Source organism: Dryobates pubescens, chromosome 4 (genome assembly GCF_014839835.1).
Source record: "Dryobates pubescens isolate bDryPub1 chromosome 4, bDryPub1.pri, whole genome shotgun sequence".
In the NCBI taxonomy this organism is placed as follows: domain Eukaryota; kingdom Metazoa; phylum Chordata; class Aves; order Piciformes; family Picidae; genus Dryobates; species Dryobates pubescens.
Window position 1 is genome coordinate 20,475,447 of NC_071615.1, and position 12,055 is coordinate 20,487,501.

Sequence of the window (12,055 nt, forward strand, 5' to 3'; positions counted from 1 at the left end):
TGCTTTCTACAATATTTTATATGTTTCTTAAGCTACTTTATTTCCAATTGGGATTTTTGATAGCTGGAGAAAATAACAGAAGAACTGGAGAAAAGGAAGACTGAATATGAACTGAAAATGAAGCAAATAGATTACTTTGTGGACTCATCTTCAGTGGTATTTCCTCAGGTATGGCATTTGGGAGAGAACCATTTTCATTGTGATGACTGTTAAAGTCATTGGAAAGACTAAGAAACTTCACAGTGTGGCTTCAAGCTGGAACCAGCAATGGCAGTATCAACAATGGTCAAATTCCATGGTTGTAACTTAAATGTGTCATTGATGTATTCTGGGCTGCATCAAGAGGAGTGTGGCCAACAGGGCAAGAGATTCTGCCCCTTGACTCTGCTCTGCTGAGACCCCCATCTCCAATACTGCCTCCAGAAGGACACAGAGCTGTTGGAGTGAGTCCAGAGGAGGCCACAAAGATGATCCAAGGGCTGCACACCTCTGTTATGAGGACAGGCTGAGGGAGCTGGGGTTGTTCAGCCTGGAGAAGAGAAGACTTCAGGGGGACCTTAGAGCTTCCTTCCAGTATCTGAAGGGGTCTTGCAGGAAGACTGGAGCAGGACTCTTCCTAAGGGTGTCTAGAGACAGGACAAGGGGAAATGTTTTAAAGATGAGGCAGAGCAGGGTTAGATTGGAGCTTAGGAAGAAGCCCTTCAGTATGAGGGTGGTTAGACTCTGGAATAGGCTGCCCAAGGAGGTTGTGGATGCCTCCTCCCTGGGGGTGTTGAAGGCCAGGCTGGATGAGGCCATGAGCAGCTGAGTCTAGCTGAGAGGTGTCCCTGCCCATGGTGGGGAGGTTGGAGCAGATGATCTGAGGTCCCTTCCAACCTGAGCCATTCTATGCTTTGTCTGTCAGGAATTTATTAATACACATCTCCAATTAAGCATTAGAAAGTAATCAGTTCATCGGGGATACAGTTCTTCACTAATGGTTTGTATCTTTTAACTCAGCAGTGTCCAAAAACTCCCCCTAATTTTGATGTGAATTTGGCCAAGCTGTTGGAAACTCACAAGCAAGAGATGGCTGATCGGAGAGCTTCTGCCATTAACCTGGAGCACCTGGTGCAGGAGCTGAACAAGGAGCGCAGAGCTAAGAACGAGGAGATTCTCAGGCTGAAGGTACTGCAAGTTCCTCTCTACAGGCAGTTGGTGAAGTTCAAATATCCAATTTCTAAGGAAATTGTGACTTGAAGGGTGAGCTGATCTTTGCCAGAGAACTCTGCCTGTATACTGAGGAACAGCTCTGTCTCCTATTTTGTTCCAAAACTTGCTGGGATGGCAGTTTGGTCTCCAAGTGAGATGTTTCCAATTTAACTTGCTTAGGAACAATTACATGAGGTGGAGAACTTGCGCTTGGAAATGCAGATACTGGTGGAGAACAACAGGAACCTACAGAGCCTTGTAGAAGCTCAGAGGCAAAGCAAGAACAGGTAAAGTAAAAGAGAACAAGAAAAATCTGCCTTAATGTGAAGTAGGTAAGAAACTCCCAGGCTGTATTTAAAATGCAACCTTCTGTGTTGTTTGTGTCATCAGAGATGGACGCAGCCTTTGCTGTGAAAATCATCTGCTGCCTTGTGAACTTTATTGCTTTAAATCACCAATTCTTAACTAAGATTTATCATGGGAAGGGAACCGTGAAATACTTGTATATGCTCTAACAAAGGAAGATGTGATATTATGGGAACACAAATGTTGGAACCCTTGTAGAACTGTCCCCTGATGTTCAGTGTTCCTAGTAGGAGCATGTGTCAAGACAGCTACACACAGTTACTGGGTTAATCTGGACATGATGTTGCTTTTACAACTGGTTTTCTCTGTGAGAAACTTTGATAATGTTTGGATTTCCTAGTGATCAGAAACATCCTGATGTTCAGTACATCAAGGAGAAGGAGGAGGAGATTGCTGAGGAACGACTTGCCAAGGTACTTTACCCTTCCATTACCCTTCTCATCTTGGTTGCTCTGAATTATGACATTTTCTTCTACTCCGTGGAAGTCAAACCCTAATTTCTAGTGAATCTAACAGGCATAGCTCAATACTTATCTCTTAAGGTTTGTCTTTATCTAGCAGCATTGAACTGGGGTCAGATTGCACAACAAGGAAGAGCAGATTCAGATCTGACTCATTTCCAGGATTGGAAAGTGAAGATGGTGTCACTTGCTAATGTCAGGGTTCTGCTGAAGGGAAGTTAATGTTGCAGCAGAGGTTGCCATGCATCCCCCAGATAGAAGAACCTCTTGTTAGAACTCTGCTGTGTATGGATGGGCAGAGAGGTATTGCTGTGACAGGAAATTAGAAATGTGTACCTAGAGCAGAAAGAGTAACTTAAAGCAGAGTGGGTTGAGAGTAGCTCTGAAGAAAGAGATTTGGGAGTGTTGATTGCTGAGCTCCCCATGAGCCAGCAGTGCCCTCATGAAGCCCAGCACGCAGCCGTATGCTGAATTGCATCCACAGGAGTGTGGCCAGCAGGGAAGAGAAGGGATTCTGACCCTTGACTCTGCTCTGCTGAGACCACACCTCCAATACTGCCTCCAGTTCTGGTGTCCCCAGCAAGAAGGACACAGCTGTTGGAGTGAGCCCAGAGGAGGCCACAAAGTTGAGCCAAGGGCTAGAGCACTTCTGCTATGAAGATAGGCTGAGGGAGCTGGGGTTGTTCAGCCTGGAGAGGCGTCCAGGGTGGACCTGAGAGTTGCCTTCCAATACCAGAAGGGATCCTACAGGAAGGCTCCAGAGAGACTTTTCTTGATGGTGTCTAGAGACAGGACAAGGGGGAATGGTTTGAAGTGGAGGGAGAGCAGGGTTAGATTGGATCTTAGGAAGAAGTTCTGGGGGAGCTGCGGTTGTTCAGTTTGGAGAAGAGAAGACTTCAGGGGGACCTTAGAGCTTCCTTCCAGTATCTGAAAGGATCCTACGGGAAGACTGGAGAGGGACTCAGGAATTCCTAAGTGTGTATAGAGACAGGATAAGGGGAAATGGTTTAAAGATAATGCAGAGCAGGGTTAGATTGGAGCTTAGGAAGCAGTTCTTCAGTAGGAAGGTGGTGAGACTCTGGAATAGGCTGCCCAGGGAGGCTGTGGCTGCCTCCTCCCTGGGGGTGTTGAAGGCCAGGTTGGATGAGGCCGTGAGCAGCTGAGTCTAGTTGAGAGGTGTCCCTGCCCATGGTGGGGAGGTTGGAGCAGATGATCTGAGGTCCTTTCCAACCTGAGCCACCCTATCAGATGTGAGTTGCTGGGCAGTCAGATGAGTTTTGTAGGATCTGGATTGTGTGGCGTCAATTGACAAATGATTTTCAATATCTAAAAGATTTTAAACATATATATAAAAGAATGTAACTAATATTTCTGAACCTTTACAGAAAAAAGCAATGGAGGAGATGCTTCAAATCAAAGCTGAGTAAGTTTCAATATTGTTCATTGAACTGGAGACTTGTATTGAACTCATCAATACCAAAAAGCTAAACTTAAGCAATAGAAGTCCAAGACCTGAAATGTTAAAAAATGTGATTTGAAAATGCTCACACTTCACCAGGACCCACTGAGTTCTTCCTCTTTCTCATCAGCAGGTGGTGGTAGCACCTATTGGTTTTTTGCAGGTGGAACCACACAAACACTTACAGTAGAAGGGACATTTGAAATTATTTGAAGTTCTCTATGTTTGGAATTCTTTTGTATGCAGTATCAAACACAAGAGCTGGGAAGCAGAATGAATTTTTTTCCTTCTCTTAGCAGCCCTGACGTGTAGGGAACAGGCATTGTCTCAAAAGCATATTTTAAAGGAGCCTGCATCCATGTCCAGAGCTGACTTAGTAATTCAGTTATATGCCATTTATGTTGGGGTTTAATATTTTCTAATTATTTTACATTGGCAGATTAGAAGAAACCAAAAATACCCTCCGGATCACAAAGAATACTTGTCTTGAAATGACTCTGGAGATGGAACGAACAAGAGCTTTGGAGCTGAAAGCATTTCATGAGAAAGAAAAAATCAGATCAAAACTCGAGGAAACTTATGAAGAGAGAGACAGAATTGCTAAGGTTTTGCATAAATAATTGGTTTTTTTTCTTCACAGCTTCCCTGGGCAGCCTATTCTAGGGTCTTACCACCCTCCTACTGAAGAACTGCTTCCTAAGCTCCAGTCTAACCCTACTCTCCCTCAGCTTCATACCATTCCCCCTTGTCCTGTCTCTAGACACCCTTAGGAAAAGTCCCTCTGCAGCCTTCCTGTAGGATCCCTTTGGGTATTGTGGAAGGCAGCTCTAAGGTTCCCCTTGAGTCTTCTCCAGGCTGAACAATCCCAGCTCCCTCAGCCTATGTTCATAGAGGGGTTCTAGCCCTTGGATCATCTTTGTGACAGCCCTAAATTAATTGGCAATCAAAGAATGCCTCTGAGAACATTTGGTCCTTCACTGTGATGCTGTTCCCTGCACTAGTGGAACTCTGTATTCTGACTTGTAACAGTGGTTTCTGTGCCCAAATCAAGTGATGCCCTTTAAAGGGATTTAATCTAGCATCTAAGGGGATGCAAGGCAAGTTCCTGTTTCCTGCATGAACCAACTCTTGCATCATCTCTTTCAACAAACCTCCATGCTGGTGTGTTAACAGTTCTACAGGAGGTATTTCATCCAAAATGAGGAGGGGTGACAGTGAGGAGGTACACAATGTATTTATTAATTGCAGGAAATGGACTTGCTGAGGAAGCAAGTTGCCTCTCTTGCTGAAGAGAATGGGAAATTGCTTGGTCATCAAAACCTGAACCAGAAGATTCAGTACCTTGTGAAACTGAAGAAAGATTACGCGAAGCTTGCTGAGGTGGGTGGTGGGGAAGGGTGCAGGAAGAGGGATGGCCTGGCATAGAAAAGAGCCAAGTTTTAAGTTTGAAAACTAAGAATCTTGCTTTTCTGTTGGAAAGAGACAAATACCTCTCTGAACTTACAAGCTGTGTACCTTATGGTGGTCTGCCCTCAAAGGCCCCAGACAAGAATCACCCCATTTTATTTCCTTCTGTATACAGTGTATGAAACACTTGAACTGCACTTACTTAGAAATACAGAAGTGAGGATAATTTCCTTATGTGTTTTCTGTTTTCCAGGAGACTGAAAAGCTACGAGTTGAAAATGCTTACTTGAAAGAGTCCAAAAAATATGACCTATATAGACATCAGGATCAGATATGATGGCACAAAGAAAAATGCAGAGCCAGATTTGGTTTTAAAGCATACAGAACAAGCAAAAGCCAACGGTCAAACTTGACTTGGGCTGTGCTCTCAGAATAATCAGCTGGTGTAGCTGTTGGATTTTTTTGCTGGTACTAACTTCTAGTGGGCAGCTTTCAGTGACACAGTAACATCTTCCTATCAGGTTTCAAAACCTGCTTTTGTTTAGGTGCTGGAAAGTATTTCCTTGAAACTTTTGGGAACAGACCTGGACTTTTGTTTCCTTTTTGTGCTTTTATTCAGGTTCCTACCTCTTCTGAAATTCTCCATTTACCCTCCAGAGCAGGGTTTTTAAAAGCACCATTTCTCTGTGATTTTTGTTGTTGAAGTTTTTTCACTTCTTTTATCAGCTTTTCATAGGATGTTTTCAGTGGACTGCTTAAACGTAACTTTAATACTGAAGTTTGTCCAATAAAGCAAAAATGTGAATTTAGTGAGACTTGTAAATAGTACTATAAATACATTTTCATTTTTCTCTTCTATCTCTATTTGAAATCCCAATGTTTTTTAGACCTTTCTTTTTGTCCCCATTATAAACTTAGAGGAGCCTTCTATGTTAGCACTGTAGGAAATTCTTTCTAAGTGTTTTGCAAGCTTTTTCTTATCAAACAAAAGTTAGAAATGTGGAGAAACAAGATCTGAAAACATGCAGAACATCTTGGGAGTGGGGCATACCTTCATTTAATCACACTGAAGATTTATTGCAAACAATTTAGTAGTGGAACACAGTTACAGAGCAAGCTCAGACGCAGGTTAGTTGCCTTGGGTTTCTTTATTAGCCTTTTTTTTGTCAAACTGTTTTGTACAGTACTACTTTTGCCTGCAAGCAAAGGGGCAAAAGGGACCGAAGAGAACATGTGTTGAGTGAAGGGCAGGATACTTAGTGAGTTTCTTCAGCTTTTGGACGAGGGGAAGAAAAGTTGCCTCTTTCATCTATGAATTTCAAAGTTGCCTAAGCTTGCCAGAGTAGTTTCCAAGTATAGAAGTAAGAAGCTAACCATAAGCTGAGGAGGCTTTTTTAATATAACCTTCAGCTAGGGGGGAGACCTTAAATTGAAGTTGTTTTTCCCCCTGTAGACCTGAAGTAAGAAGGGTTGAGAAATTTTTTAGTTTTTTGTGGGGGATGTTTTGGAAATTTTATTTTGGTTGGTTGGTTGTGGTTTGTGTTGTTGGGTTGTTGTGGGTTTTGTGTGTGTGCTTGGATTTTTTTGTGTTGTTTTTGGGGGGGGGGGAAGTGGGGTGGTGTTGTTTTTTTCTGTAGACAAACTGGCTAAGTTTTTTTTCACTGAAGGCAAGTAACAGTAGAAGTCAGAAGTAACTGGCCCTGCTTCTCATCACTCCAGGGATCAGAGTGGGGTTTGTCTTGGACCACAAAGCTGTCGCCTCCTCTGGATTTAATCGTTGCCACGTTCTGTTTACAAGTGCCTCTCAACCCACTTGTCATGCCTTGTCTCTGGACTGTATTTCCAGCCAGACGGCTTTCTCTGCCCCTCTCTGCCCGAGGAGGCCCCGTCCCTGCCGCCTGTCTCTGTCTGTCTGCAATAGGCTTTGTATTGTTGTTTTTAAACTGCGCAGGAAAATAAAGCCCTTCTACATAACTGCGCGCTCCACACCGGCCTCGTTCTTCCCTTTCCCGCTCTCCGAGCCCGCCGCGCTGCCTGCCTTCCGGGGCGGCCGCCGGAAGGCGGCTGTGGCGGGCTGGGGGGGCCGGCGGGAGCCGCCATGCTGGCGGGCGGTGGAGTGGCTGCGGCGGCGGCCTCGGGGCTGCTGGGAGCGGCGGCTGCCGCCGCGGCGAAACTGGCGCTGGGCGGAGCGGCGGCCGACGGCTGGGTGAGGAAGGAGTTAAGTCGGTGCGGGGAAGCCGTGCGTGTAACGCGAGCGTGTGTGTGCTCTGCCCCTCGGCTTCGCCTCTGAGGAGGAAGGAGCGGACGCGCTGGTTCTACCCTTTGGTGTCCCGGGGGTTGGCCGGCGCTTGTCTTCAGAGGGATTTACGGGGATTTGCGGAGCGGTGACTCACCCGGAGGGAGCCTGGCCTCCTAGCTGTGCGCAGTTGACTAATGTGCGGTGATCATGTAAATAGCGAGCAGAGCCGAGGCAGATGTGGTGTGGAAAAGGTATCGGGTGTGCTGTGGGGATGCCCGAAACAAAAGCCGGCTCTGAGAGCACATCCATAGTGCTTCCACAGAATCGGAATGGCTTGGGTCGCAAGAGACCTTCAAGAGTCATCTGGTCCACCTCTCCTGCAGTCAGCAGGGGTGTTCAGTTGGATCAGACTGCTCCGAGCCCTGCCCAGCCTCACCTGGAATGTTTGCAGGGATGGGGCTTTGACCGCCTCTGGGGAACCTGGGACTGTGTCTCACCACCCTCCTTGTAAAACATAAATGTCTGCCTTCTGTCTAGGGTAAAGCTCCCCTCTCGCTTTAAAACCATCACTGTCCTCACACAGCAGGCCTTGCTTAAGAGGACTGTCTCCATCACTCCCTTTAAGTACTGAACAGCCACAATAAGGTCTCCCCGGAGCCTTCTGTCAGCCTGCCCTCACAGTAGAGGTGTTCCAGCTTTCTGACCATTTTTGTGTCCTCTGGGCCAAATCCAACAGATCCCTGTCTGTCCTGTGCTGAGGACTTCAGAGCTGCACACAGTCCTCTAGGGTTGGGTCTCACCAGAGTTATGTCAATTTTACTTTGAAAGAAGGGTGTTGGTGTACTTTAGCATCAAACACTTGGTCTGGGACAACACTGCCCTTCTCCCACTCTTGTGCTGTTTGCTCATGGCCAGTGTGGTGAGGTGGAGCAGTTCATTTCCATTGTGCTGCTCAACTCTTAAGTTCTCTGTTGGGATGATCTTTGTCTCAGTGGTGTTTCTCAGACCTTGCTGTGAAGTTTACATGAGGCTGCGTGCCATTCACCTCCAAAATAGAATGTCTTGACCTGCAGGAGTGAAGTCTTAATACAGGCATGGCAGAGGTGGAGATGTACAAAAGGTTGTGTGTGAATGGGGAGAGGCTGAGCAGACAGCATGTACAGGTTATAAAAAACATCTTCTGGAGACCAATCTGGTGTAGAGCAGGGGTTGTTATTCACATGGTGAATGTACACTGGGACTTGAAATGCAAAGGAGAACCCCCAAGAGAAACTTGATCTGAAAACACCCTTGCATCAGGACAAAGGAAAGTTGACTTGTGATTATTATTATGGTTAGAAACCCAAAACCTTAGTGTTTGCCAATACACCCTGCACATGTACTGCAGAGGCATCTCTGCAGGCCACCACATGACACAGAAACTGAAGGAATTACTTGTTGGAGGAAGAACTACAGAAGCGTGAAAACAAGCATGGCAGCGGCCATCATTTCTGCGGTGTGGATTTCCTAGCCAGAAGACTTGGGATGGCCCAGCCTGCACAGGAAGGAAATCTTCATTCAAACAAGTGTTATCCTTTCCCCTCTGCCCTGTCAAACTTCATCTAAAATTACTTCCACTTCAGGAGCAATTCTGGATTATCTGAAAAGTACACCGAAATTAATCTGTTATTAAGAAAAACAATCAGAACAGTAATCCTTGACTCACTGGGCTGGCTTGGCTGAGCCCTTGGCAGGGGAGGAATTTGTACCTCCCTCCTTCCTTGTAGGGATCACCTGGAGATGTTCCTATCTCTGCCTGCATGCCATTGCTGTGACCATTCCTCTGCCCATGCCACACAGTGACTTGACCTTTCTCTGCAAGGCCTTCCAGAGGTTTTCTGGCCACTGCCACTTGCCAAGTACAATGCAGCTGATTTCCCTGGCTCTGCAGTGGGTCAAGAAAAGAGCCTGTGGGTTCAGGGTCAGTTCTGAAGAGAGCATAGCTGCTGTGATGGTGGAAACTAGCTTTGCTCCACCAGTCATAGCCTTACAGAGTCATTTGAGTCAGATAGGACCTCCAGAGGTCTCCGTTCCAACCACTGGTCTTCAAGAGGTTCCTCATGACCTTCTGCAGTCAAGTTTTAAATACTTCTAAGGTTGGAGAACCCATGATCTCTGTTCCAGTATTTGATCACCTTTGTTTTCCTTTGTGTCAGCTCAAAATTTCATTTATCCCAAACTTTACTTGCTGCCTCTTGTTATAGCCCAGCACACCTTAGAGAAGAGCCTGGGCTCCATCCTTTCTGCACCTTAGGTAGATGGTTGAAGACTGTAACAAGATCTCTTTTTTTAAAGGCTTTTTATTTTTTCCTGTGTACTTTGGCAGGCTCATTCTGACCCAGAAATCTACTGAATATTGGTTCCCCCTCTCATCTCTTTGCTCCCGGATCTGCCCACCCCTTAGAGGTGGGGGCAGGTGTACACAACATCGAAATGAAAGGTGGCAGGTTATGAAAGCATGATGGCTTTGGACTTAGGCAAACTCATGCTTTCATTTGTCTTCCTGTGTGCCTTGAGCATTTGTGAGACTTATGGTCTTAGGATCTTTTCCCTTGGTGTCTTCACATAAAGTACATGGTACCTAGAGGTTAGGGAAATGACCACAGTAGATAAAACTATGGGTGTAGGGGGAGACTGAAGAGTGAAGGCTTTGTAGGGAAAATGGTAACTTTTTTTTCAGGCTGAGGCTGTGATGTGTCTTGTGAGGTTGTCTAAGGAGGGAGATGTTTCTTGAGAACGTAGTTGGCCTTGAAGGCCCTTGGGTTCAGAGGTGGTTTTATTGACACTGGATGCTGGAGCATAGAGCTCTCAGTGAATCTGCTCTTCAGCGAGTGTGCAAAATAAGGTATGAAGGCCCTCATCTCTCACCTCTCTCCCAGAGGACCCTTCTCTGCTCTTGCTGCAGCAGTAAGACAGGCAAGCTTGTGGGAGGTGGGGAGGACCAGTGGTGAGGTCTCAGCCTGAATTTGGCACAGGTGGGTCCCAAATCACAGGCATGTGCATAGAATCATAAAGTGGTTTGGGTTGGAAGGGATCTCCAAAATCATCTAGTCCATTTCCCCTGCAGTCAGCAGGGACATCCTCCACTAGATGAGGCTGCCCAAATTTTGCTCCAGAGTGCCCACAAATGAGTGGTTGGTGAAAATCCCTGAGTGCTTGTTTCCTTGCTGCAGCTGCCTGTGCTGCTTCGCGTCGGCGGTGTGGGCTTGGTGTTGGTGTGCAATGCAGTGATGTGGACGGTCTTTGCAAAAGCCCTGCGACTCTCCTCCTCCTCAGCTGCTGCCTCGGTGACAACCACGGCCTCCAACTTCATCTGCTCGGTGAGTAGATCCCTAACCTGGGCACTGAAGCCTGGAGGGAGGAGCAGAGGGATGTGGGAATGTTCACAGCAGATGCAGCTGGTCATAGCTCATCTCCTAGCATGGCTGGGCACAAAGGGAGGCTTGCAGGCAGACGTGAAATGAGTAGTCTGTGGTGGTGTCCAAAAATCAAGTCAGTGAGGCCCTTTTGTGGAGTGAAGATCCTAAATCAGCTGGAGATTTGGCTCATGAGGTGTGATGGGAAGGCAGCAAAGTACACACAGACCTGCCAGCGTTCTGCTCTGGTGCTGCAGTGTGAGTTTGCTTCCAGGCTGGATGGTAGAATAGGTCACCCTGGCTTAGATCTGAAATAGTGTGACCAGCAAGGCTAGAGGAGTGATCATCCCCCAGTGCTTAGCACTGGTGAGGCCTCAAACACTGTGTTCAGTTTTGGGCACCTCACTACAAGAAGGACATTGAGTGCTGCAGCTTGTCCAAAGAAGGGCAATGAAGCCAGTGAGGGATCTAGAGGTCTTGTGCAGAGCAGGAAGGGGAGGGAGGACCTTATTGCTGTCTTACAACTACCTGAAAGGAGATTGTAGCAAGGTGGGGGCTGCTTCTCCCAAGTGAAAAATGGTAGGGCAAGAGAAAACTGCCTCAAGTTGTGTCAGGGGAGGTTTAGGTTGGACATTAGGAAGAAGTTCTGCACTGAAGGGATTGTCAGGCCCTGGAACAGGCTGTCCAGGTGAATGGTGGAATCACCATCTCTGGAGGAATTTAAAAGATGTGTAGATGTGGTGCTGAGGGACATGGTTTAATGGTGGACTTGACAGTGCTGGGCTAATGGCTGGACTTAATGACCTTGAAGGTCTCTTCCAACCAAATCGATTCTACAATCTCTGGCATCACCCATAGCAGCCACTGTGTTGGTGGTCCCAGCAGGAGTTCCCTCAGTCATGTTTTCTCTAGGGCCAGCTCTCCCAGCAGAAGACCTCATAGTTCTGGCAGTGCAGAACAGACAAAGCTTTGTCTCTTGTCTTTCCTTCAGGCTATCCTGGGCAAGTTTCTCTTTGGGGAGACATGGACGCCTCTGTGGTGGGTTGGCCTCACCGTGACACTCTGTGGCCTCATGCTACTGCACACAGCTGCACCCCGGCCAGCACAGCTGCCAGAGGAGAAGAAGGAGGCGTGATGGCTGCTGGAGGAGACACAACACTGTGCCACCCTTGTCAGCCTGCATCCTGACCACATTCCCAGTCCTCAGCCAACCCTGAATGTGCCAGCCATGGACCGACCCACTAGCTCCTGCTCGCCCGCTGGGCTTCCGACTCCGGAACTCGCACTGCTCTTGTCTTGCCTGGCAGAGCACTGGTCGTGTGGTGGCAGTGACAGCCTCAGAGAGAGCTGCTCTGCTCTGAGTCAGTATGGTGGAAATCAGGGCCAGGGGCTTATCAGCTTGCTCCTCCTCTGAGACTGCAGAGCTGTCCCAGTTTGGGGAAGGCTGAAAGCAAACATGGTGGCTGTGGAAGGTGCCTGTGCATCAGGACTTTTCCATAGTGGGACCTGTCCCAAAATAGAAAAGCAGTCAGAAGTA

General features: G+C 47.1%; 2 protein-coding genes across 2 annotated transcripts in view; both read left to right on the plus strand.

The window, feature by feature from the left end:
* Window positions 1-5,274, plus strand: part of KIF15 (kinesin family member 15) — a 35,088-nt gene extending 29,814 nt beyond the window's left edge. Inside the window, exons 29-36 of the mRNA XM_009898399.2 lie at window positions 64-168; window positions 1,003-1,167; window positions 1,372-1,478; window positions 1,898-1,970; window positions 3,404-3,441; window positions 3,917-4,082; window positions 4,726-4,857; window positions 5,138-5,274. Of these exons, the coding sequence (XP_009896701.2) occupies window positions 64-168; window positions 1,003-1,167; window positions 1,372-1,478; window positions 1,898-1,970; window positions 3,404-3,441; window positions 3,917-4,082; window positions 4,726-4,857; window positions 5,138-5,221 (870 nt within the window). The 3' untranslated portion in view covers window positions 5,222-5,274. The remainder of the gene's footprint in view (window positions 1-63; window positions 169-1,002; window positions 1,168-1,371; window positions 1,479-1,897; window positions 1,971-3,403; window positions 3,442-3,916; window positions 4,083-4,725; window positions 4,858-5,137) is intronic.
* A 1,698-nt stretch (window positions 5,275-6,972) lies between these two features.
* On the plus strand, window positions 6,973-11,924 carry TMEM42 (transmembrane protein 42). Its single transcript, XM_054160899.1, has 3 exons — window positions 6,973-7,090; window positions 10,336-10,482; window positions 11,510-11,924. The coding sequence occupies exons 1-3, from the start codon at window positions 6,983-6,985 to the stop codon at window positions 11,651-11,653; spliced, it is 399 nt and encodes a 132-aa protein (XP_054016874.1). The 5' UTR covers window positions 6,973-6,982; the 3' UTR covers window positions 11,654-11,924.
* Window positions 11,925-12,055: the final 131 nt, after the last annotated feature.